General features: G+C 47.7%; 2 protein-coding genes across 2 annotated transcripts in view; one reads left to right on the top strand and one right to left on the bottom strand.

The window, feature by feature from the left end:
• NPC1 (NPC intracellular cholesterol transporter 1) overlaps window positions 1-4,841 on the top strand; it is a 49,210-nt gene extending 44,369 nt beyond the window's left edge. Inside the window, exons 21-25 of the mRNA XM_082640434.1 lie at window positions 59-259; window positions 1,137-1,368; window positions 2,338-2,451; window positions 3,267-3,429; window positions 4,032-4,841. Of these exons, the coding sequence (XP_082496560.1) occupies window positions 59-259; window positions 1,137-1,368; window positions 2,338-2,451; window positions 3,267-3,429; window positions 4,032-4,114 (793 nt within the window). The 3' untranslated portion in view covers window positions 4,115-4,841. The remainder of the gene's footprint in view (window positions 1-58; window positions 260-1,136; window positions 1,369-2,337; window positions 2,452-3,266; window positions 3,430-4,031) is intronic.
• On the bottom strand, window positions 4,580-25,925 carry RMC1 (regulator of MON1-CCZ1). The gene is made up of 20 exons (XM_082640435.1): window positions 25,732-25,925; window positions 24,962-25,038; window positions 22,184-22,268; window positions 21,282-21,338; window positions 19,857-19,943; window positions 16,253-16,393; window positions 15,840-15,943; window positions 14,146-14,235; window positions 13,949-14,054; window positions 13,093-13,204; window positions 10,152-10,196; window positions 9,846-9,899; window positions 9,086-9,214; window positions 8,489-8,595; window positions 6,694-6,813; window positions 6,304-6,381; window positions 5,902-6,006; window positions 5,747-5,815; window positions 5,430-5,655; window positions 4,580-4,704 (listed from the first exon to the last, which is right to left on the bottom strand). Exons 1-20 carry the CDS (start codon window positions 25,831-25,833, stop codon window positions 4,625-4,627), a joined length of 1,974 nt encoding a protein of 657 aa, XP_082496561.1. The 5' UTR covers window positions 25,834-25,925; the 3' UTR covers window positions 4,580-4,624.
• Between the last annotated feature and the right edge of the window lie 949 nt (window positions 25,926-26,874).

Genomic DNA, 26,874 nt, shown 5'->3' with positions numbered 1-26,874 from the left:
CTCAGATTCTGCAGGTACGGCACGAGGTGTGGCCTTTGATACCATTGTCTTCTCCCAGGGGACACGCCGCTTACAGTGCGGCAGTTAACATCCTCAGCAACGGCACGGGCGTCGGAGCCACTTACTTCATGACCTACCACACGGTGCTCAAGACCTCCGCTGACTTCATCGATGCCATGGAAAAGGCCCGCCTCATCGCCAGCAACATCACCAGAACCATGGGCCTGGAAGGAAGTGATCACCGTGTGTTCCCATACAGGTAACGTGTGGATTTTGTAAATGAGGGTACCCTGGGGTTCCCTTGCTGGGGGGCCGACACTCGGCTTTCCTTCTGAACCCGGCTCCGTCCTGAGCACAGGTGAAGCCTGTCTCAGGAAACGGCACCTGGGCCAGAATCTGCAGCACCTACTGAGGTCTCGGGGCTGGAGCTCACACCCTGCAAAACAGGCGGGGGACAGGGGTCACGGTGCCTGGGGAGCAGCTTCACAGAGAGGGCCCGGCAACTGATGGCTGGGGACAGTGCCTTTATGGAGGTTTCTCTTTTTTCATTTATTGTTTTTCTTTTTTTTCCTCATAAAGAAAATATTTTATGAAATACTGAATTTGGAACATATAGAAAAGTAGGAGAAACAAGTGATTTTCCCCCCAACCCCTTTAATCTCATTGAAGGGAGTCTGGACCTGTTCCTGGCAGGAGGACAGCCTGTTTTCCTGTGGAAGGAGTTCTTGGAGTGGGTGTCCTGACTCCTTAGAGGAGCTGGTTAACTTTGCCAAAAAAGCATTTTCTTCTCAGGCCCTGCATAGACCCTGTTTGGCTGGGGGTAGCCCTCAGGATAAACCAGGGCTTGTTTTCCCAAAATACCATGGAATATTCTTTGTCGATAAATGCCTATAAAGCAGAATGGATTGGGCACATGAACAAAAACCTTATATAAAATACACATCTCGGAGGCCCTTCTTTGGGTGTCAGTGGTCAGAGGTCCAGCTTAACTGCTGGAGGTGAGTCTTGCACAAACAGGGAGGTTTTATGTGAGGATGTCTCTCAAGGTAGTTTCCGTTTTGCAGTTGTGGAAGGATGAGGAGGAAAGATTCCAGAAGCAAAAACAAGCTGTAACAGAACCTTCTCCCCCTCTCCAGTGTGTTCTACGTCTTCTACGAACAGTACCTGACCGTGATTGACGACACTATCTTTAACCTCGGTGTGTCCCTGGGTGCCATCTTTTTGGTGACCGTGGTTCTCCTGGGCTGTGAGCTGTGGTCGGCAGTGATCATGTGCATCACCATCGCTATGATCTTGGTCAACATGTTCGGTGTCATGTGGCTCTGGGGCATCAGTTTGAATGCGGTTTCTTTGGTCAACTTGGTTATGGTGAGTCCTGGTCCACTCAGTTTGTCCCTCACTCCTTATGTCACTGCTGTGAATTGTTTCTTGGGGTGAGAGATCAAGGCCAGCTCTTGGCGCACATGGTCAGGTGGGGTCAGTGGCAGGTGGAGTTGGACGTGGGTGGTACGTATAGCAATGGAAATGTGAGGTCATGGTCTGGCTTAGGCATTCTGCCTTTAAATTATTATTCTGGGGCTTCCCTGGCGGCGCAGTGGTTGAGAGTCCACCTGCCGATGCAGGGGACACGGGTTCGTGCCCCGGTCCGGGAAGATCCCACATGCCGCGGAGCGGCTGGTCCCGTGAGCCATGGCCGCTGAGCCTGCGCGTCCGGAGCCTGTGCTCCGCAACGGGAGAGGCCACAGCAGTGAGAGGCCCGTGTACCGCAAAAAAAAAAAAAAATTATTATTCTGAAGGGTGTTTTGCCAAAGTATGTAGCCTGATGACAGCATGATGTTCAGTTTTCAGTTAGAAAAACTGCCCCTTCTCAATGGAATTTTCTGACCAAGACCTTTTGCCTTCCACGTGGTTGCCAGGTGCATTTTAATAGTCTTGAATACGTGCACATTTGAGAAAGTATTAACAGAAAACAGACACAGTGCATCTGCTCTTCAGATACGAACGGAATGTGGCTTCAGGGGGAGTGGTAGTGAGGCCCAGCTAAAGAAATGACAGTGTGCTGTCTGGCTGGGGGTTGGGGGGACCTTGAGAAGTTTCAGCTGCTTCCCCCTAATAGAGGCAGATCTGCTGGAGGAAACTGTGCCTGGAGGGTTCCACAAGCTTCCTGGGACAGTTTAAGTTGGTGTGATGGGAGCTTCGTCTTACAAGTTAGAGGGGGTGCTCCGGGCTCCTTTACCTCCCAGGTGCCCTGATAACCACAGATCCCGGGAAAGGGGTGGTTGTTTTTACTGTTTTTAACTGGAGAAGGGCACTTGTAAAGGAAGCACTTTATTTCAGAGCTGTGGCATCTCCGTGGAGTTCTGCAGCCACATCACGAGAGCGTTCACGGTGAGCACGAAGGGAAGCCGCACGGAACGGGCGGAAGAGGCGCTCTCCCACATGGGCAGCTCTGTGAGTACAGCCCGAGCAGGTGACTCGGGCAGGTACCTCACCGTGAAGTACCCAGCTTGGTGACTGAGTGTTTCTCAGGAGAAGGAACTGTAAGATTCAGTAGGGAAAGCAGAATTTGTATCTTTTACTTAGCAGCAGCTCCTAAGGATTCCAAGTTTTCAGGCAATTAATGAAATAGCTGTATCCTGCATACAGAGCTCCACCCTGAAATTCTTTACAACTGTTACTGCTGGAGCCTCCTTTGCAGACGACAGTATGGCTGAAGCAGGAAAACAGAGAAGTTTGATTTGAGAGCCGTTTAAAACCCAGGCCAGCCATGTGTGTTGAAAAGCAGGGGAGCTGCCATGCTTGGAGCCCAGTGTGCAGTTTGTGGTTCACATTTGGAGAATCTTCTCAGGCTAAACCAGGATACAGGGCTGAACTATGAACCAGTTACTTTACCACCAGACAACATTGTTACAGAGTAACAACAAAGAGTGTGTAATAAATAGCATTGTCTAAAAAAATAGTACATATCTTAATTGAAAAATAATGCTGTTGGAAAAATGGCACTGTTAGACTTGCAGGGCTGCCATGGGGTCTATGCAGAATACACAGCTTTTACCCTTATTACACCTTTTTTCCCCCCTCAGATTCATAAGTAGCAAATAAAACAATTTAGGCAAAGCCTAATGCTACTTATCAGTAAATCTGAAAGCTGGGGTTCGGTCCCCCATTACTTTGGACCTTGGCTTTTAAGAAATCCCTCTATGAGGAAGTGTTCAATTACGGTAGGTTGATAAAAGTTGCTTCTAACCCCATCTCTCTTCTCTTAGGTATTCAGTGGAATCACACTAACAAAATTTGGAGGCATTATGGTTTTGGCCTTTGCCAAATCTCAAATTTTCCAGATATTTTACTTCAGGATGTATTTAGCTATGGTCTTACTGGGAGCCACTCATGGATTAATATTCCTCCCTGTCTTGCTCAGTTACATAGGTAAGAGTTTTTATTTTTAACCTAGTGGGATGGAGGACGCATGATACTAAAGGAAAAGGATACCCTGAAACATTCTTTTGAAGTATTTAAATGTACTTATACTGATGGTCATTTGATAAATAACACTGAGTAAAAAAACTTCTAAGAGAAGAACTTCAATCCTGGGGCTTCATGTTCGTCCATACTACTTCATTAGAGAACTGGAGGCCTCGCGTCATCAGATTGGAAGTGAGTTTGTGCGTCAGCAGCCCAGGGCTCCTCGCTGCTGAGGTGAAGGACACGAGTCCAGCCACAGCCCAGCGGTGCCCTGGAACAGCTTTCATTTCCGTTCGCTGTTCTAGCAGAACACTGCCTCTGCTGTTCATCTCTAATTTGGAGTTCTCCTTAGGATCTTTTTGCCTCTGTGGTCACTTCAGCTTCTGTAAATGACCTGTGGCTGAAAGAATAGTACTAATTTGCTTGATTTATAGCTTTGTGATTAAGAAAATGAGGGGTTTCCCCCCCCTTAATCTCTGGGGGATAGGAAGTTGTGTTACAGTAGAAACTATCTCCTTTTCTCCTAAAGAAATGATCCGAAAGTTCATTCTTTTTATCCCTCACAGGACCATCGATAAATAAAGCCAAAAGTTTGGCCGCTCAAGAGCGATACAGAGGTACAGAGCGAGAGCAGCTCCTCAATTTCTAGCCCGCTCACGGGCTTCGGAGACAGACTCTGCAGGTCAGTTGGTCGGTTTACCACTGGACAGCAGCTGCATTGTCAAGGCTCGGTTGAACCCTGAGTGCGAGCAGATGTCAGGCTATTTAACAGCAGCAGCTTCGGCCATAGCGCTTTTAAACTCAGGAATGCAGACTCTGCCTTGAAGCAGTATTACTGAGCCTGGAGGTAGCCCCAAGACGCTGGAGCGCCTTCCGGTTCTCCAGGAACGAAGCCTGGTTCCCGGGCAGGCAGGAGGGGACGCTAGGAAGGCTGCTGTCTGCTCACTGACACTCTCTAAAGGCCAGTCAATGCAATGTTTCTCCTTTTGTAGGAGTAAGCCATCACACAAGTTCTATACCATATTTTTAGTAACATTTGAGGATGTCGTAGATATACTTTATTACAACATCTTGTAGTTTAAAGAGCTTTATTAACGCAATAAATTAACTTTGTACACATTTTATATATATATATATAAAAAAAAACTAGCAAGTGACCTCAGAACGTCGTAGGCCTCATTAGAGCTTGGTCTCCAAAAATCTGTTTGAAAAAAGCAACGTGTTCTTCACAGTGTTCTCCTGTAAAGGAAAATACAGGTTTAATCTGTTAGACAAGGCACGAAAGGAGGAAAACAAGAATGAACACTTTGCAGCTCCTAGATGTGGATACTGGGTTTTAACTTATTTTTCTTTCATAAAATACTTTGTTTTCCTAAGCTCTTGAGTTGTCCTTTCTGTTTACCCAGCTTGTGCCACTACAGAACCTTTACAGCCTCCAGCAAACTGCCCTCTGCCCTGAGAGATGGGGGAGACGCAGGGTGATCAGTAAATGCTGGGAGCCCTCAAAGAGTTACAGGTTCCTCCCCGTCCTAAGGAAGAGGGTGCTTTAGATTTCATAACTTTGGAGATAAGAGTGATTAGCCAATGCTTTCTGCCTAAAGCTAAAACATCAACAAGCCCCGGGCCATTTACAACCCTCCGCAGGGCAGCCATTTCCTGTCTCAGAAAGGGCCATTCCAGGCCCAGATGTCAGACAGAGCTGGGCCCAGGCTACCCTACCTTCTACCCCGACACCCCACTGCAGTTCCAGAGCAGAACTCCAGTTCCATCAGCACCTTGAATCCACTCTCACTACAACAGGCTAAGGATTATGCGGGCTGGTACAAAATTTTGTCTTTTAAAAACTAACCTGAGAGTTCTCCAAACCAAAAGGCTTCTCGCACACCCCTCAGCTGCCAGTGCTCTCCTGCTACTGTCCGAGTCTGTGGTCGCCCCAGGTCTTTTCCCTGCAGCTATATTCTCACCTGGTGTGAAACTAGGGTTCCCTCGCAAACGCTGGTTTCGCTGTTCAAAAAACCGGAATATAGTGTAGAAAAGCATGTGGTCTTCAGTCTGCTTTGCAGCATCTAAAAATTTTCGTGCAGAGATGTTGTCATGGCCACCAATGCCCCGGATAAACCTTAAGGCAGCTAACACTTGGTGTTTGGAAAGGAGAACTTCTACTATTTCATCATTTGCTGTGGAAAGTCGCTAGAAGTAAGGGAGAAAGAGAAATCCGGGTCAGTGCAAGCAATAGGAACAGCCTTCTATGGGGCTTAAAACTCTGCTGTATCAGAGTTACCTTCAACATATCCAGAGACAGCTGATGAGCAGGAGGGTAAAAACTTTCCAGGGAGAGCAGCAGACAAGCCTGGAAGACCCATTTTCAGATTAGAGTTGCCATGTGTTGAAAGGTCAAATTGTAAGTTACAAAAGTAAACGTTGGGTGGCACTTACCAAAGGCTTCGAGTCGCTGAGGACATGGTACTGCAGGAACTGGTGCAGCGTGTGGAAGAGGCTGTGCTGGACGAGCGTCTTGATGACGAGCTCGTGCAAATAATGCTGAGACAGAGACAGAAGGAGAGACGGGGTCCACGTCGCTCAACTACGACAGACGAGAGGCTCAGCATGCCGAGACCACGGCTGCTCTAAGTGACAGGTGAAAGAGCCCGACCTGGCCTGAAACTGATCATCCCACCTGAGAACATGGGGTCACGTGAGGAGGGTCACTGAGTCTGAGACACGCGTGCAGGCTCTTGTGGCGTAGAGGGTCATCTCAGTTAAGGCACCGTCAGTGCTTTTACTTTAATAGCCCCCTGCCCCTCTAACGTGGGACCACAGATGCTGGCTTGAAGGTACCTGTACTGTGATCTGAAACTGGTTCAGAGAGCGGATATATTCCATGAGCACGGCTATCACGAATTTCTGAGGCATCTCCTACAGAGGGGAAGAGTGTTTAGAACCCGAGTGGCAGAGGAGGCTCCGTGTAACAGCTCCTTGTTTATCTGCCCCCTTGCTTCCAGGGTTCTACTTGGCTGCTTTTGCACAAACCCCTCCAGAACCTCCCGGGTCGGGGATCATCTTTAGGCCTGAGTCTTAGAAGCCAAACCATGAGCATTCAGTCCTCACCCAAGATAACCCGGTTACTCTAATCACATTCTGAGTTCTACTCATTTTCCTCAGTCCCCTTCAAGTGAGATCCTTGTTTTGGGAATCTTCAGTCCAGAAGGGGCGGCGAGCCTCCCCTACCTTCTTCTCCGCAAACGCCGACAGCACGTGGGTGTACATGTCAGACTGGTCAACCACGGCCTGGGTGCGCGCCGGCCTCCTGAGGAACGGGCCGCTCCGGCTCTGCCCTGCTTCCAGTGCCTGCACAATACATCACAGACGGGACCTCAGTCGTCTTCCGGGACATGGCGTGTTCGCAGTTAATCCAAAAAGACTCAACCCCTAGATGCTGGGAGCCTAAGACGTGAGCAGAGGATGACACTTAACTTCATTACTTGGACAAAACTCTTTCCTGTGCTGGCCGGGGAGGAGTTTAGGAGGTCAGGAAATACACCAGTGTTCACGGGTGGAACTAAAAAGCCTAAGTCATAGTTTTATCGAGACTTTTTAAAAAAAATTTTTGGCTGCACCGTGCTGCATGCAGGGATCCTAGTTCCCTGACCAGGGATCAAACCTGCGCCCCCTGCAGAGGAAGCGCAGAGTCTTAACCACTGGACTGCCAGGGAGACTTTTTTTTTTAACCTCTTAAAATAACTCCCTAATTTTATTAATCACAGACCATCTAGCATTTGGGTATCCCTGAGTAAGCTGAAGGGGACGGGCGTTCTGGGGTTTTTGTTATTGTTTAAAACCACTTCCATTTTTAGCCTTTGGACTAATCAGATTCTTGAAGTGGAATCATTCATTCCACTTGTCCTGAACTTCTTTCTACCTTCAGAAGATACAATAAGAAACAAACAGTACAGCAGACCCTGATAAGCCATGTTAGTTTTTTCCAGCCCTTCACAACAAACACTTGAGCCTACTATAGGAAAAGCACAGTGCTAATACTGAGTCATCACAGTCCTAAGGGGATCTTGACTGAATGCCAGGACACGTCTTATTTTTTATAGCTTTTACATCCTCAAAGGAAAGGAAGAACAAGCGGCAAAATGATTATATTTCTGATTTACTGAGTCTAGGCTCTGGATTGGCAGAAAGACATAAAATAACCAAACTGAGACTGATTTTCTTATCCATAAAATGAAGGCAGACCAAGGAGCTATCTACGTGTAAGATCAAACATAGATTAAAAACAACCAAAGAGGGCTTCCCTGGTGGCGCAGTGGTTGAGAGTCCGCCTGCCGATGCAGGGGACACGGGTTCGTGCCCCGGTCCGGGAGGATCCCACATGCCGCGGAGTGGCTAGGCCCGTGAGCTGTGGCCGCTGGGCCTGCGCATCCGGAGCCTGTGCTCCGCAGCGGGAGAGGCCACAACAGTGAGAGGCCCGCGTACTGGAAAAACAACAACAACAAAAGAGGGCTTCCCTGGTGGCGCAGTGGTTAAGAATCCGCCTGCCGATGCAGGGGACACGGGTTTGATCCCTGGCCCGGGAAGATCCCACATTGCCGCGGAGCAGCTAAGCCCATGCTCTGGGCCGCAGCTACTGAGCCTGCGCTCTAGAGCCTGTGCTCTGCAACAAGAGAAGCCACCTCAATGAGAAGCCCGTGCCCAGCAATGAAGAGTAGTCCCTGCTCGCTGCAACTAGACAAAGCCTGCACGCAGCAACAAAGACCCAACGCAGCCAAAAGAAAAAATAATAATTTATTTTTAAAAAACAACAAAAGAAGGTGAAGACATTAAATGATGTTCAGCCTCTAGCTCATGGGACACAGGGACTCTGGATTTACGTTTTCCCTACAGCCGGCCACCTTGCCCTCTGGCACACGGCAAACCTCAGTGGTGTCATTCTGTCAGAATCTTGTGTCATAATTACACAGACAATATACCCGGGGTGGGGTGGGGAGGAGGCCCTCATCACGTACATACAACTTACCAGCGTGTAACTCTGCTCGGCGTCCAGGTACTTCTTATACTCCTGGTTGAGTTTATCAAAAACAGTGGCTATCACAGGCAGCGTTGCTCTGTCTGACTCTGTCAACGCTGGAAGGAGTCAAGGTTCACAAAGGTCGGCCAACCTTGTGTCAACGTTAGAACTTAAACACTGTGAGAGAAATGACTCATTTCCTGCGGTCGCCAGGGCATTCCGAGAAACGTGTAGAGACCGGCGCCCAAGGGCACTCGCCAGCCCTTGCTGGTTACTAACGTAGCTACGGAGGGCGTCAGAAGGTTCTCAAAGTAGGTATAAATGTCGTGAGTGACTTGGATTCTGAAAAAGGTTTGTTTTCAAGCTGGGGAGGGCAGCCTCTACCCTCATGTGTGCCCATGTTTAGGTCTGCTTTATTTAGTCTTTACCCAGGAAATGTCTCGTAGAGACAAGTCATTTTTATACTGAGCAGCCTTTCCAGGGGGTTAAGTAAGCCACTTGTCACTGAGCCTACCGGCTGCAGACAAGATAAAAATGTGGCCCGTCTCCCAGGGGGCGGCACAGGCAGTGTCAGGAATCAGACCGCAGGGTGAGGACCCCACTTACTCTGCGAGCACACCGACAGGACGACGGTCTTGCATTCCCTTCTCTGGAGGAGGAAGTCCATGAGCCTTCCTTTATCTGGCAAGAGGTTTACTATGGGCTGAAGTTTCACTTGGAGGTTCCAGAGGTAACCTGGATTGAGAGGCAGCAAATTTAACAGTGGGATGCAAACCAAAACAAAAGCCGCAAAGCTGGTTCCCCTCAACATTCATGGGGGCAAGTGCTGCAAAGCACAGCCAGTGGCTGCTTCTCACGCCAAAGCACAGGCTGCAATGTTCAGACACGTCTGACAACAGTGGGACTGGCAGCCAAAGCATCTCTGCGTGTCGGCTGACTCCTCACAGTGACCCTCCACGTGTACCCGTGGAGTGTCTACTGCATACAGACAGGCGACCCTTCCCCGCACCTGACCAGCCCCCTTTGACCTTGAAGGGAGAACGGGTGTCTGCAGGGCACGAACTTCGGTCCTGGGCTCCGGTTTCTCCTGCTCTGGCTCATTAGTCAAAAGGCAATTCCTGAGGCTCCCAAAGGAGCTCCGTAACTCAGCCATCCACCAGCCCTGAACCTCCTGACACCCACACTGCCAGGCAGGCGGGCAGAGCCCTTCTCAACTGGGGTTCCAGGAGAGAAGAACCAAAGGCTTCACTGGAAATGATCTGAGTCACCCCCTTCTCCACCCTCCCAGGGCTGGCACCCCTCAAGACAGACGGGAGACCATCAGCAAGCACAGCTTTCTAACAGGGTGACCCCCACCCCGACCCACCTTGGCTTGCACTGATGATGATGTCAGGTTGAAAGACAATCCAGGATGAAGAATCTACATGTTATAGGAAATTCTAAACCAGGAAGAGATGAAGACAAAAGGCAAACCCAGCTCCGATTAGCATCCTCCCACCCTGTTTGCTGAGGCCGCCCTAGGTGCCCGGCCCTCGATGGGAAGGAAACCCCACAGGCGCTTCCCACGACATTATTCACACCTGACCGGGGGCTCGGACCACCCTCAGACCCCAGTGTAAGGAGAGGTGACAGCTCCCCTGTTGTGCCCGGCCAAGGCCTTCGGAAAGGATACAGAGTTTACACGGGATGGGGGACTGGCTGGTCACGGGAGCAGGACCTACAAAGAGAGAAGACACGTGTGTGTGAGGGCTGGTGATGCGGCCAGAAAGTGCTGCCAACACTGGGACGTAAAGGTAACACTTAATACTTCCTTCAGTAACTGTTCATTCGACTGTAGTTAAATAACGAAGAAGTGAACTGTTGTGTCCCACTGATAACACCTAGAAGGGGGAAGGGGAAAGTCGAGAACCATCCATGAAGATGTCTCGCCAAGGAGAAAGCAGGTCAAGGTTCAATTCACAGCGTTTTCTTTTTTACACACGTGCACATTAAAGAACTGAGAAATTCACCTGAGTGATTCAGAATCAAATACTCAGATAATTCACTGAGACTATTTCAAATAAAGTGTTTTGTGGCTTAATTATCTAAATAATGAGCTCAATTCTCCACTGCAGAGTAGGTCCGGGCAGAGATCTCACCTGGGAAGCAGACCCCCCCCAAAAAACCCTCACGTGACAGGGTCTCACAACGACCAGTGACATTGCTCGAGTGTGTATGTCTGTGGGGGAAGCCCACAGTGACCTGGAGAAATGCAGCCTGCAAACTGAACATGACTATTCCTAGTTCTGTTCCAATTACCCAGGTACAATCGGAAAATAGGTTTCAATCGGCAGGTTGGAAAAGGTGGTAATTTTGCACAGACCCCCCAGTAGAGGACAGGGCCAGACAAGCTGAGGCAAAGAACACTTGCATTTGAAACCTACAAGTGAGGGTCCTACATGTGGGCCTTGATTGGCTACTCATCACGTTGACTTAATGCGCTCAGGTGACAGCCAGATGGCTTCGGTTTTGAAAGCCCCCCAGGTGATCCTAACGTGTAGCCGGCTCGAGAGCCAATGGTCGAACAGACCAAAACCAGAAGGGGAAATGAGGGAGGCTGGCTCTTCCCCAAGTTGCTGGTCTCGTCTTTCAGAGTAGTCCAACAAGCTCTTCCTGACCTGCGACAGCTCAGGTGGGCAAGATACAAAGATGCTACAAACCTGTGAGGGGCTTGGAGTCCAGCAGGAAAAACAAAGAGTCATTAACCACAAAAAACGCTTTGCCAACCCACTCTAGAAGCCCAGAGATTCACGGACTCTTGAATTCTTATTCATCTCTGGGCTCTTGTTTTAGCCACACCTGGCCTTTGCTTTATATAAACAGCCAATCAGAACCCTGACTACCTTCTTACTGGTCCTAAACAACTGGAACAGAGCTGAAGGGCTGAAACGTTTATAGTTGTTTCTGCCCCAATTCGCCAGCAGTTACCTTCATGCTGAGTGAGCAGCAGATACAAGCCAATCATCTGACACACTCTACCCTTTTAAACATCACTACCCTGGGAAAAGGAAGAAGCTGGAAAGAACAGAGGGCCAAGAGACCTAATCAAACGTGCGAACTACAGCTGACCCTCAAACAAGGCGGGTTAGAACTGCATGTATCCACTTATACAGGGATATTTTTTTTCTTTTTTTTTAAAGTTATTTATTTTTGGCTGTGTTGGGTCTTCGTTGCAGTGCACAGGCTTCTCATTGGGGTGGCTTCTCTCGTTTTGGAGCACGGGCTCTAGGCACATGGGCTTCAGCAGTTATGGCACGTGGGCTCCAGTAGTTGTGGCTCGCGGGCTCTAGAGCGCAGGCTCAGTAGTTGTGGCACACGGGCTTAGTTGCCCTGTGGCATGTGGGATCCTCCCGGACCAGGGCTTGAACCCGTGTCCCCTGCATTGGCAGGCGGATTCTCAACCACTGCGCCACCTGGGAAGCCCAGGAATATTTTTCAACAGTAAAAACCACTGTGGTTGGTTGAATCCTTGTATGCAGAACCTCGGCTATGGAGGGCGGACCATAAATTATATGTGGATTAACCCCACTGTTCAAGGTTCCACTGTAGCTTATTCTCAACCTCTGCTCAGCTTCTGGCTGATCTGGCAAGACTGGGCGGGCAGGCAAGAGGCAGTGCTCTTGCTAAACTATCATCAGCCAGAGCCTGATCTGATTCTTCCCTGTGACAGGTACAAGGATATCCTGCCAGCAGGCGAGGCTGACACACCAAAGCTATCTGACGGGGATTCCTTTTAAGAAAACACTCCTGCCAGAGTTCCAAATGTGTACCATCTGACGACGGTTTACACACTGAAACGTCAACTAGCTTACTCTAGACTCCAATCTCCTTAAAAAGAAGAGAATATGATTTGAGTTCTACCTTAAAATCGATGACACTGGGAGAAAGCAAAAGGAACCAAATGGTTTCCTTCCCTTTTTCTGAAATCCCGAGCCTCTCTCTTCTCTGACTTCCTACTGCCATCTCTTCAGGTGGGAGGAGTGGTTCAGAATAACCTCAGGACCACAGCCTAAGTACTTACTGTGACCATCAGCCAAGGGAAAACGCAGCATTTATTATAATTATGACGCAGAATGTGAGAAAGATAAGGAAAAGTGATCCCAGGTTAAAACAACAGCCATAAGCAGCCAAATTTAACCTCAGGGCTACAGAGCACAGACCAACAGAAATGTCAAGGTCTTATTCAACATTAAAAAAATCTTTGGGCTTCAATGGGTAATCACAACTCTCCATTTTAAAGCTCAGAGAAGAGAATCATTCTATTTTCTTCAAAGGAAGATTCTTCTCTCTTATAAAACACTTTTCATGGGACTTCCCTGGCGATCCAGCGGTTAAGACTCTGCACCTCCACTGCAGGGGGCGCAGGTTTGATCCCTGGTCAGGGAACTAAGATCCCACAGGACCAAAAAATAAAAAAACACTTTCACAAGAACACAATTTTAAAGAATCAGCAGAAGTATCATTTAAAAAACAAAACAAAACAAAAAACAGAATCACCCCTTACAAAAGCAAACAGATTTGGCAAGCCCTTTATCTACTCCCCCATCCATGCACACACAGAGATTCCCTTTTACCTGCCACAGGGATCTGATAGGGCTGAATGGATCGAGCTGGAAGCACCGGGTGATGGAGGGTAACGGTGCCATCGAACTCCCCCCTCAGCTTGATATCAAATATCACTGATGTCTGAGGGGGAGAAAGACAAGACTGGTATCAGCCCAGACAAACCACGGTTCCACCCGTCCCTCTCGTGACCTCACATCTGCTGTTTGGGATGAGCTGAAGGAGCCCCGTGTCTGCGTTCCACCCCTGCACGCTGGTTCTTATTTGAGGAGGAACCTGCTGGAACATCCCAGCTCTCTGGTACATGTCTATCAGCTCTCAGAAGTATTCCTGGAATCTATGACATGCTGCCTCTGAAGAGCTCCAGTGACTTGAACAGATCTTTTTCACTTTAACTTGCAACATCTTTATTAGTTATCGACACGGGTGTTACCAGCCTCCAGGAGGCAAGGAGGGAAGTGGCTTGTCTCCCACCAGACACCCAGCTGATGGGGTAGAAGCAGCAGGATCATTCTAGTTCTTTCTCTGTGGCCACAGAGCCTCAAAGCCATCATCATCTACACTCACAGAGGAAGTACAGGGCTCACGTGCTCACACAACACACTGGCTCGGCAGGGAATCCCCAGCTTAGATGATTCGACCAAATAGTTGTTCCAAAGTCCAATCTCCTCACATGTGTTACTTTGTGAAACAGTTTTTAATTATGCTAATCAACTGGTAGGGTTTTCCTAAACCATCTAGAAATCCAAACCCATTTCCACCTGGAAGATCAAAACTTTGAGCATAAAAAGCACTTTCTAGTCTCTTTCAGAATATTTTGTCCATTTTCACAGCTCTTTCAAGCAGGACACCCCCCAACACTCGTACCTCCGTGTCCTGATGATGAACGACCACCAGGTTGTCCACCACGTTCAGGGCGAACTTCCCTGTCCGGTTTAACTTCAACATGTGCATCTTTTTACAGGCGCCTTCTCTGTAGGATAACAGAAAGGTCAAAAGATAGATCGACAAGCTTTAGTTCTTATTTTACAATCAGAGAAGAGGGAAGAAAGCATTAAATATACCGTGGTAGGTGATATAGGACTACCTCCGCTCCAGTACTATTGGAGGTCCGAGAATGATGCCTCAGGAAGAGAACATATAGCTGTCCGTATCTAATCACAGAACAAAGAGACGTAAGTCAGGCTGGCTGTTTGACGTCCCTCCGTTCTAACTGCAGAGTTATAAGGCCATAGTTAAGTAAATTAAGAGATATTCACTTAATGGGGTATTTCGCAACCAACAAATATTTACAAAGACAGTGCAGTTAGCTTAAAAAAAAAAAGCCTATTATAAAGTTAAGTGAAAAGGGGGGATGCAAAACTAAATATAGCTTGGGCTTCCCTGGTGGTGCAGTGGTTAAGAATCTGCCTGCCAATTCAGGGGACACGGGTTTGAGCCCTGGTCCGGGAAGATCCCACATGCTGTGGAGCAACTAAGCCCGTGCGCCACAACTACTGAGCCTGTGCTCTACAGCCCATGAGCCAAAACTACTGAGCCCACGAGCCACAACTACTGAAGCCTGTGCATCTAGAGCCTGTGCTCCGCAACAAGAGAAGCCACCGCAGTGAGAAGCCTGCACGCCACAACTAGAGAAAGCCCACGCGCAGCAACGAAGACCCAACGCAGCCAAAAGTAAAATTAAAAAAACAAAACTAAATATAGCTTGATCACAATATTTCAAAAGAAAAACACAAACTTCTGCAGAATGACTTATGCAGAATGTCCAAAACTACTGGAATGAAATACATGTTGTCAATAGCTACCCTTGAGTAATATGCTAAGTCCATTTTCTTTTTAACTTTCTGTAATTTCCGAGTTTTATATAATAAGTACATTCCTTAATCACAGGAAAATATTATCACTCTTGATTTTGAAGCCTCATCTGATAAATGTTGCCGTGACCAGTTCCTGCATGTACATTTTTATTCCAGGAGTTCACACTTTGCTGGGGCTGCCTCAGGGATAAGGAGGAGACGGGGGGAAGGGTCTCCCCCTTTGCAAGGACTGTTCTCATTTTATCTTTTTCTAAACCAGGATGCTGCAGATTTCTTAAAAAAAAAAAAAAAACATTCTAAATGCTAAAAAATTTTACTGTTTGGAAACCACTGTTTTAGGCCATAGAAGAACCATAGAAGAATCAGAAGTAATTTAGGAGCAAACTGTTTATATTTTGTTGAATATGGGTATATAGGAGATTCTTTGTATCAGTTTCTATTTTTGTGTGTTTGATACTTTCATAATAAAGTTTTAAAATTTGAGATATCTGCATTTCCAAATGAAAATATACCTTCCTACATAAGTAATTCAGGTCTACATTTGTTAGATCAAAAATGTAAACTGTTTTTCTTTAGAACAAGTATGATATATTTTAGCTAAAAAATAATGTGTGATAAGTTTTGACTCACCAATTGAAAAGAAATTTCTAAAACTAAGAAACCTAAGAAATAAATCGGTTCAATGTTCTCATTTTATCAGACTAGAACGGTGAAAAATTCCCTAAGATCACAGTTAATAAAATCAAAAAAGAATGTCAAGAAGATGATGGGCTTTCTACATTCATAAGATCTGGGTACAAAGCAGGGAAGGCGGAGTCCTTATCATGTGTTCCAAGGCTACTGGAGCACGGGCAGCCCTGGAGTTCTTACAACATGCTTCTTCTATCATGATATCCCTGAAAGCAATTACGAGAAGGAATTCTCTCAAAGAACAGACGTACATCGTCGCCATGGCAATGTCTCTCTCTGAGAGGCTCAGTTTAGTTGACTTAGGTGCAGCTGGTAATTCGATCTCAAACTTGGGCAGCTTTGACATAGTGCCAGCCTGTTTGGGGAAGAAAAAAGTTTTAAGAAAAGCTTATTAAACCCCCTCTGATGTTTTAGCACTTGCCACATCAAATCATTGAGGATATACACGCACTATGTCTTTCCATCCTTTCCAGGGTCCCAGGGGCCTGTCCCCAGAAGGACTCATTCTTGGCGGTAATGGGATGGTACGGGGTGCCCTCTGGTGGTTGGAAGTGGCAAGGCTCTTGTTGGAGGACCGTGCCCCTTTGAAGTTACTGGATCAGTTAGGATGTTAGAGGAACAAGGTAGGAGGGGACATTTTTTTTAAAGGGAAGCTGACTCTCACCCGGAAATAGAAGGGCTGCAGCACATTTCCAAGCACCGTGGTGGACAGCAGAATCACAGCACTCTCAGGACAGTACATGTACCAGTTCACGTTGATGTTCTGGCTCTTCAGGAGTTTCAGATTCCGTTTCTCTGGTAATACCTGATGCAAAGTTCAAGAAAGAGAGCCTTCACTTAAAAACAGCAAATGGGGAATTCCCTGGTCGTTCAGAGGTTAGGATTCCATGCCTCCACTACAGGGCACACGGGTTCAATCCCTGGTTGGGGAACTAAGATCCTGCATGCCACGCGGCTTGGCCAAAAACAAACAAACAAACAAACACAACAGCAAAGTGTCTGAAGACTGGGACTTCCCTGGTGGCACAGTGGTTGGGAGTCTGCCTGCCAATGCAGGGGACACGGGTTCGAGCCCTGGTCTGGGAAGATCCCACATGCCACGGAGCAGCTAAGCCCATGCACTACAACTACCGAGCCTGTGCTCTACAGCCCACGAGCCACAACTACTGAGCCTGCACGCCATAACTACTGAAGCCCGCGCGCCTAGAGCCTGTGCTCTGCAGCAGGAGAGGCCACTGCAATGAGAAACCAGTGTACAGCAATGAAGAGTGGCCCCCACTTGCCGCAAATAGAGAAAGCCCACACGCAGCAATGAAGACCCAACGCAGCCATAAATTAAAAAAAAAAAGTCTTAAGACTGACACAGTAAATAAAATAATAAAAAGCAGAAGAAAAAACCCAGTAGGTTAAACAGAAGAAAATAATCATTTTTATTTATCACAGCTACCATTTATCCAGCCCTATGCTTAGCGCTTCCAAATCTTAGCTCATTTACCCTCTCCACAACGCTGAGAGCTGGGCATCATTAGGCCAATTTGAGGGGAGAAAATAAGGCTCGGAGAGTGGAGGGGACCTGCCTGCCCAGTGACAGCCTAGGCAGCCCACTTCATTGCAGGGCAGCGCTGAGCCTCCTCATTCCCAGACACCGTCCACCGAAGGGCAGGGAGGAGCAGCATCCTCACTCGTCATGGAAACGGTCAAAACAAACCCGAGCCCCTGGAGCCACGTGTACCAAACCAGGCACCACCCAGCCTGCAGTCTCAATTTGAGGCTGGGAGGGGCTCCCTTCTTCTAACAGACATGTTCATGAGACTCCGCATGCAAACCTAGCATTTTATAATCAAGGCACATTTCAAATATACTCTCAATCTTCTGATACATCAAGGAATGCTGAATACGGCCCCAAGATGTTAATGCTCCCAGAACACTGCCCTGCAGAACAGACCTGGAAGTCAGGGTTGGGGGCGTGGGTTTCTCGATAATCCAGGTACAATAAAATAAAGATGTGCTAGAGTCCTCTTTCTTTCTAACTTATTTCTTGAAGATCTGAAAACCATCTAGATGACCTGAATGTACACTTTTCTACTACTGAGAACAGAAAGCTATACTTTTAAATGACTGCCCCAGGGAACCCTTCTGTAAAGCAAGCAGTCATTTGCTATCATAGGTACAAAATTCTATTTCTGTACGTATGGGATTCGTGTAGTTTTTCTTTCTTTCTGCTGGTCAGCTAAGGTTCTGATTACAGCCCTACAGCAAAGCACCACAACATTCACTTTGCACACTGTTATACAGGTGTATCTCCTCCATTCGTACATTCTAAATTACACTGCTTTCGTTAGGGCAACAAAGTTTAACACCTGAAAGACTACTAACACTCTCCACATTGGCTCCACTTAGCGAGATCTCAGAAGCTTTCCCAATAGGTCAGGCAGCTAGAACATATTAGAAGATAAAGAGGAAGGTGCAAAGTAAAAATCAGTAGAGTGAAAAGGCAACCTACGGAACGGGAGAAAACATTTGCAAATCATCTATCTGATAAGGGGTGAATATACAGAATATATGAAGAACTCCTACAACTCAACAACAAAAAGAAATAACCCAAATAACAAAGCACTTGAATAGAGATTGTCCAGAGCACATGCAAATGGCCAAAAAGTCATGAAAAGTTGTTCAATATCACTAATCAGAGAAATGCAAGTCAAAACCACAATGAGATACCGTCTCACAACCAGCAGGATGACCGCTGTCAATAAAACAGAAAACAACTAGTGTTGGTCGTGATGTGTAGAAACTGGAACCCTGTGCTCTGTTGGTGGGGATGTAAAATGGCATAACTGCCACTGGAAACAGTATGGAAACAGTATGGTAATCCCTCAAAAATTAAAAACAGAGTTACCATGTGATCCAACAATCCCATTTTAGGGGTACATACTCAAAAGAATTGAAAGCAGGGTCTCAAAGAGATACTTACACACTCATGTTTATAGCAGCATTATTCACAACAGCCAAAAAAAATGGAAGCAATCCAAGTGTCCATCAGTGGAAGAATGGATAAACAAAATGTGGTGTATGTATAACAATGGAATATTATTCAGCCTTAAAAAGGAAGAAAATTCTGACACATGCTATAACATGGATAAACCTTGAGGACATTATGCTAGGTGAGATAAGACAGGCAGAAAAAGACCGACATTGTATGATTCCACTTATATGAGGCAGAGGTCCTTAAAGCAGACAAATTCATAGAAACAGGGGAACAACAGTGGTTACCACAGGCTGGGAAAGGGGAAATGGGGGAGTTGTTGTTTAATAGGTACAGAGTTTCAGTTTTACAAGATGAAAGTTCTAGAGATCTGTTTCACTACAATGTGAATATATTTAACACTAATGAATTGTACACTTAAAAAATGGTTACGACGGTAAATTTCACATTATGTGCTTCTTATCACAATTAAAAAAAATTCTTTTTAAGAGGAAGAGGCAGTTCAAGAGGAAACACAATATACAAAAGATGCCTACCTCCCTCATAATGAAACATACAAATTAAAATGGCTTTCCACCTCTCAGATTGGCAAATGTCTACAGACTTATAACATCCAGTTCTGCTAAAGGTTTGGAAAATGGAGATTCCTACATTGCTAGTGAGAATGCAACTTCTAGAAGAAATTCAGTGATATCTTTTCAGCTTTCTAGATGTTCGTACCTAGGCTGTTATTTCCCTTCCAACAATTGACTCACCTAAGAATATAAAACAATGGTTACAAACCCGTTCACTGCTTGAAATCACTGTAGAATTGTTTGTAATCACTAAATAATGAAAGCAAGCATGAAGTTCAACAGGAACTGGTTGAACTGTAGCAGGTCCACACGACAGAATACCAGCCAGAACAAATATGGAAAGACATCTAATGACAGCTATGCCCAAAATAAATAAATAAATAAAGCCAGCCACAAGCTTATATACAACATAACCATTTCTGTAAACTAAATGTTGCTACCTGTGTAGGAATAAAATGGAGGAAGATGCATCAAATGGTTCATAATGGTTACTTCTAGGGACTATGGGGGACTTTTACCTTCCATATATCTTGGTAACGTTTGAATGTTTTACAAAAAACATGTATTACTTGTAATTAGAAAAAAAGAATAAAAACCCAAACGAAAGACTAAAGCTCTGGAATCTCAAAATATCTATCTAGTGAATTCAAAAGGTGGCCAGAATATGACCACAGACCTCTCTCTAGCACACATAAGTAACACAGTACCTGGTAAAATTCGATTCCTTGATCTGTGATGAAGACAATTTCAGTAGAACTGGTCCAGCAGAATCCTAGTATGTTGGCATTCTTGGTCTGAAAAGAATTGTAAAAGATTTTTTTTAATTAAAAGAAAAAAAATGTATGTATAATTCTCTTCAAAAGCTTAAAATACCTTGTTGTTTGTATTGCTCTTTAATTAAAGTTACCGAGATTTGATTACTTATGAACAAATCAAACTTTCTTTTAAATACACTGCTCCCAGATTTTCACCTGTAACGCCTCACTGAAGCACTTGAATCTGAAGTCCTTCTCGTCAACAGGACAGAGGGAAAGGCAACTGCCCAGCACTCACCGATACCAACCTCTACTTTAGGAATCAAAGGACAGCTGACACTCTGAGTCAAACACATCATAAAAGCTAGCATTATAAAAGTATAAAGTCCTAGGGCTTCCCTGGTGGCGCAGTGGTTGAGAGTCCGCCTGCCGATGCAGGGGACGCGGGTTCGCGCCCCGGTCCGGGAAGATGCCGCGGAGCGGCTGGGCCCGTGAGCCGTGGCCACTGAGCCTGCGCGTCCGGAGCCTGTGCTCCGCAACGGGAGAGGCCGCAACAGTGAGAGGCCCGCGTACCGCAAAAAAAAAAAAAAAAAAGTATAAAGGCCTAAAGATTCTCTGTGGCTCTTGCCCCAAATGGGGTTGGAGGCCTTGAGCCCTGTCCCAAGTCACGTGGTGAAGAGCAGCGCTGGGAGCCAAGGGGCAGCTGGGCCAGGGCTCTGCTGCACACAGAGGACCCAGAGCTCTGCCAGGGGCTCAGGCATTTGCAGATGGACCCCTCCTTGCTGAGGGACCCACCTGGATCCCCAATCAGCAAAACCGTCACAAAAATGAAAAAGCTATACCCTATCCACCTGCAGCTTCTGCGGGTTTCCCGGGTGCCGCGATGCCCGCTGAGCTGAGCCCCCACTAGCCTAGTTCATCGTAGCCAGCAAATCTAATTAAAATGGATTAGAATCTCCACCGAGGGAAGGAAGGGAGGGAGGAGGGAAGGGGAAGGACACGAAGAGCACAAGTCGAGAAAAGAAAACATCGTCAGGAAAAAGGGAAAAAGAACTCCTTTTCCAAAAACCTCCGAAGAGGCTGCTATCGCCGCCCAGCAGAGGAGGGCAGGGGCAACAGGAAAACAACAGCCACCAAGTGCTGACGTGGCTCGGTGTTCAGCATCCTGCGTCCATTTAATTCTTCCAGCTCCATCTTACAGACGAAGAAACAGGCTTTAAAAACTTTAAGAAGTGTCCAAAGTCAGAGCCAACGTGAGGCAGATCCCAGCATTCAAGCACAACCTGCTTCCAAGTTCGTGCTCTAAATTACCACGCCACCCTGTGCCTCTACCCCCGGAGTTAACGCTCACCAGCTGGGAAAGGATCAGGCCCATACCTTGCACTCCTGAGTGTACTCCAGCTGAGGACTATCTGAGGTAAAATTAGAAAAATCCTGGAAAACAAAAACACACACGAGGAGAAATGTGGATTGGGCAGCATACTGCCGACCTACTTTGGTATACAATGAGACAAGAGAAAAAGACAAATAAATTTAAAAAGTGATCAGAAAAAAAACTTGACAAAACCCAAAGACAGGAAAAATAAAAAGACTGATTTGGACAAGCTGCCCCCTTAATAGCAGCAGGTCGACAATTCAATTTTTTAAAAACGAGTTAATCCAAATACTGTTCGGGTTTAGAAACTGATTTTGAGAGTTCATTCCTCAAATGGTTGATTTCAGAGAAATGGTTACTGTATTTTACTAGGGGCTTTCCAAAAATTTTAGTAATTAATACTGACAGAAGGAAACAGGATTCTGCCTCCTTCCCGACAGCTTTTCCTCTACTTCACAAATGGCGATGGTGAAGATTTATGAAGACTAAAATGCCGACGGGCTGCTCCAGCTTTGAATATCTGCTCCTATTAGGTTGAGCATTCAAAGATGAGAGAATTGAATAAATGGAGTTACTCTGGTAAGCTTAACTCACAAAGTCACCAAAGATATGCTTCGCATAACTTATGGTGCCGGATCTTAATCAATACAAAAGATACCTGAGGTTCCAACTTACTTAAAAAAAAATTAAGTAAAAAAAAACTAAGGCCATAAGTATTTACCCATTTAAATGTCTTTCTCACCTTCAAGAATCCAAAGGCTCAAATACAATGCAGCATAACTATAGCTTCCATGACATTAAAATAATAAATGGTTCCTTTAACACTGGAATTTTGCAATTCATTCTCTTCCAAATGTATTTCTAATGTCCTTTTCTTCATACTGTATTTAAAGATATGTCTTACCACGGTCTTTGAGGTCCTCTGAACAGCCAATATCTTATTTTCTAAGGAAAACTTAATGCACTTCACTTCTCCTTTGTCCTCCATTCTTTAAAAGAAGAGAGAGCAGGTTATGAGTTACACTTCAAAACTGCATTCTAGCATCTATCATTTTGTGAGAAGAAAAAAGACAAGTTAAGTATTCAGGAAGGGACTTCCCTGGTGGTGCAGTGGTTGAGAATCCGCCTGCCAATGCAGGGGACATGGATGGGTTCGAGCCCTGGTCCAGGAAGATCCCACATGACGCGGAGCAACCAAGCCCGTGCACCACAGCTACCGAGCCTGTGCTCTAGAGCCCACGAGCCACAACTACTGAAGCCCACGCGCCTAGAGCCCGTGCTCCACAACAAGAGAAGCCACCGCAATGAGAAGCTCACGCACCGCAAGGAAGAGTAGCCCCCGCTCGCCACAACTAGAGAAAGCCCACATGCAGTAAGGAAGACACAACGCAGCCACAAAAAAAAAAAAAAAAAAAAAAAAAAATTCGGGAAGCAGCAAATCTTAGTTTAAAATTAAAACTATGTTTCTGAAGCTATCAGTAGGACTGCTTTTCAAAGAACAAAGTCCAACTGGCAACGGGTGTGGCGGGAGAAATCGACAGAATTGCAGGTAACAAGTGACTGAGGTGTTGAGAACAGTGCACTTCCACCTGAGCCTCCCTTTCGGCGTAACTAAGTCTAGACCCATGCAGTAACCTTCTCCACACACTGCCGCCTTCCCTCTCCATCGCCCTCGCACTTTCTTTTTTCTTTGAGATGCTGGCAGCTGTGAAATATTTATTTACTTACTTTTTTTTTTTTTTTGCGGTACGCGGGCCTCTCACTGTTGTGGCCTCTCCCGTTGCGGAGCACAGGCTCCGGACGCGCAGGCTCAGCGGCCATGGCTCACGGGCCCAGCCGCTCCGCGGCATGTGGGATCTTCCCAGACCGGGACACGAACCTGTATCTCCTGCATCAGCAGGCGGCCTCTCAACCACTGCGCCACCAGGGAAGCCCTCCTTACTTATTTTTGATTGACGTACAGCAGCGCTTTTGAAAGGAGTCTACTCTTTGCCACCCAGTACCCAATGGGCTGCACCACCAGGTGGGCTCCACCTCGGGTCTCACAACTGCCTCAATCGGACGTTACATGGGAAGTTAAGAAATGGACCACAGAGGAAACTCTCAGAGGAAAGGGGATGTTCACTGTCCTGACTGGTGATGGTTTCATGGATACACGTGTCGAAACTCATCAACTGCATATGTCAAATATATGCAATTAATGATAAGCAGACCACAATAAAGCTATTAAAAGTAAATAAGATGTTTTGTTAAAAGAGGGTTAAGTTCAGTATCTCCCCCTTCAAGCCTTCCCGAGCCCCTTAATCTGGATAATCATGGCCTCACCCTCAGCTTCCACACCCAAGAGACCACCAAGTGTTACCCCAGACCTTCTTAAGCAACCCTTGAGTGCCTATCGCTTGCTGGTCTACAGTGCCTTCAGGCTGGTCTGCCCTGCGCCTTGCTCAGGTTATAGCAATTGTCTCTTAATGGGATCCCTGACTGACAGGCTCCCAATAATCAAGCTTCAATGCTGCAACAGTGCGCTCTTTCCAAACATTGATCTCATCAAGCCACGCCCCACCTTTACCTTCAGGAACGAGATAAAGCCCGAAATCCACAGCAGAATATAGCCGACTGCTGCCAGAGGTCACACCACCACCCACCCCTTCCCTGCATGAAACCTCATTTTTAGTCACACTCGGAGTCCCCCCAACACGGTGCCTGCATGCCTTCTTGTTCTCTCCATCCAGAAGATTCTTCTGGATGACTCTACCTAGAATCTTCTCTCTCAAGCCTCGCTCCACTCGGAGGCCTTCCCCCGCCTGGGCAGTGGTCCTCCCCAGCCCATCCCAAGACCAACGTCCGTCCCTTCTCTGGGGCCACGTTCTGAACAGAGCACTACTGCAGCACCTACCACAGTCAACTGTGTGAGTCCACTCACCTGCCTCCCACACTAAATGTATGACTTTTCCAGAAGGGAGCCAAGCTAACTCAAAGCCTTCCCACGCCTGGTGCCCAGCACAGGGGCTGCAATCAGTGTTTTCCAGATGATGATCAAAGAAAAAGAGGCTGATTCATTTTCTGCTTCAAAAACTGTTTCCTATTTACACAAGCCAATTGTAAAATGTAAAGTGAGGGCATACACTGTACTTTCCCCTTCTGTAATCAAAAGAGTTAAGGTGACCAGATAGTTTATCATCCAAACTGAGATATCTCTGAAAGTGAAAGAGGCTGCTATTCATTCCCCTTAAGTATAGTGGAAGCTGAGATTTTAATGCACTGTATTAGATGGGAAACACTGACCTAGGGATCTTCTCCACCTCCCAAACGCTCTGCAAAGACCCTGGGCCCAAAGAGGAAATGAAGGCCCTCCCCCCAAGAAACCGGAAATAGGCACATAAACGCACCGACCGGCTAATTTCAAGTGCCAGGAAGTAGGTGCCCTGCGCTGGAGTATCTGGATCCCAAAACAACAGGGAAGGCCTCCACACATTCACTCTGCAGGAGGTACTGAGCTGTGCCACCAAGACTGCACAGCAGGTGTCTGCTTCCCTTTTCCTACAGACTGGGATATGCCCCCCACTTCAGCCCTCTTAGGGGAGACAAGGACAAAATTTAAAACAATCTTCTGAATGACAACAGAAAAATACCATTTTGTTTACATGCTGAAATATTCTGAAAACGTCAATACAATCATTACCTAAATGAGATGGGATTCCTGTCATCTGGGCCTTTAACTACCACTCCAGTAGCTCCACCGGATCGAACAGCAAAAACCTGAGAGGGAAAAGCAGCAACGTTTTAACGGCCTGAACTTTTAAAGGCTTTAGGCACATATACCAACCTGCAACGATGATTTCTGCTACACCCTACCCTTGGTTCAACTAAACTAACGTGGCGCATAGCAAAGTGCAGAGGCTTGGTGTCCACATGAATCTTCAGAAACAAGAGAGTAGAGACCAAAAAAGTCTCCCATTCCGAGAGCAGCCCGCCGAGCAAGGCTCCAAGTTTTAATCCGTTTCGGCAAAGGCGACGCGGCGGCACTTGCGCACACCCTGATCCTCCGCCCCGCTGCCCCCCGTACCCCGCCCCTTTACAAGATTCCAATAATGAAAATCTCAACGTCTACATCTTTGAATGCAAGGGAAACTAATGACAAATACTGACAACAAAAGGAGCCGAGGAAACACCGGAGTGCTACCAGCTGACCACACCGGCCGTGGGGCGCAGGGTCGGCGCGGGGGATGGGGTCCGCCCCGCTGTCACTTCGGGGGGGAAAAGCCCCGGCCGCGGCGGAGCCTGGTCCCACAGGAAGGGACTGGCGCGGATCCCGCGCCCGCACGGCAGGAGAGGCCCCAGGCCTGGTCCCCGGGCTCCCGGCCCCAGCGCGCGGGACACCCAGGGGCACCGGGGGCGGCGGGCAGGGCGCGCCGGGCCGCGCGGGGGAGAAGGGCGCGGGCCTGCCCGCACCTGCTTGTTGGCCTCATCGAAGAAGACACAGTTGACCGGGTTCGCCTTCTCGAAGTGCACCGGCCGCTCGCACAGCTCCAGGTAGTAGTCCTCCTCGCCCATGGCGGGCGCCGCAGCGGCGGCAGTGGGCCCGGGGGCGGCCGCCAGCGTGGAGCTGAGCTAGCGGTGCCGGGCGCGGGGACTCCGGCAGTGCGGCGGCGGCGGCGGCGGCGATCTCGCGGGCGCTGAGGCCGCTTCCTGGTGCCACGCCCCCAGCACTCCGGCACGTGACTCGCGGCGCCTGCCCCCTGGCCGCGGGAGGGGGGCCCGCCCCACCGGCTGAGACCACGGCCAGCTCTCGGCTAGAGGTTCCTCCCCTTTCCGGGAGGGCGGGGTCCCACTGCGGCCCACCGGGCGCAGGGCGGAGGGCCGAGAGCCGAGGGCGGAGGGCCGAGCGAGGGGTGACCCGGAAGCCTGTCGGGTGCCGAGGGAGGGCGTCGGCGCCCTGGATCCCAGCCGTACCTTCGCTGACACGTTCCGGGCCTGGCTTCCACTCCGTTCCGGGAGGCTTGCTCAGGGCCGCGTGCTCGCGGGGGGCAAGGCTGCCCCCGGATCTAGGGAAAGCTCATCCTTTCTCTTGGGAGGGCTTCTTTGAGCCTGCCTCTGTGGGAGCTTAGTAAGGGAGAACAGTACTGTGGTCAGCACCTGAACGCTGTGAGCTTGTAACAGGGAAACCTAGTTTAGCTTGCAGGTCTGAAGGCCTCTTTTGATGGCTTTGATAGTTGAGGGGGAGGGCGGGGGTAGGTGGGGGTAGCTCCTCATTCAAGAGATAGAAGAGAGAGATGGGAGGGAAGAAGGGAGGATCACGGATGACGCCCTAGGTGTCCATTCTCGACAACCAGATGGATTTTGGCACCATTCTCCAAGATACAGAGGCTTGAGAAGTTTGGCAGGGAAGTGGGAAATATCAAGAGTTGGGTTTTCAACATGTGAATCCAGAGAAATGACAGCTAGACAGATGGATATGTAGGTCTGAAGCTCATCAGAAGAGTAACAAAACTGGAGATAGAAATTGGGAGTTATTGGAATATTTGAAGCAGTGGAATTGGGTGGGATCACCTGAGACAGGGACATAAAGGAAAACACACATACAACCAGCCTTTA

This window comes from Mesoplodon mirus, assembly GCF_964341445.2.
Source record: "Mesoplodon mirus genome assembly, chromosome: 13".
Lineage (NCBI taxonomy): Eukaryota > Metazoa > Chordata > Mammalia > Artiodactyla > Ziphiidae > Mesoplodon > Mesoplodon mirus.
Note: the sequence above shows the minus strand (reverse complement) of the source record. Positions and strands in the feature narration are given on the sequence as shown.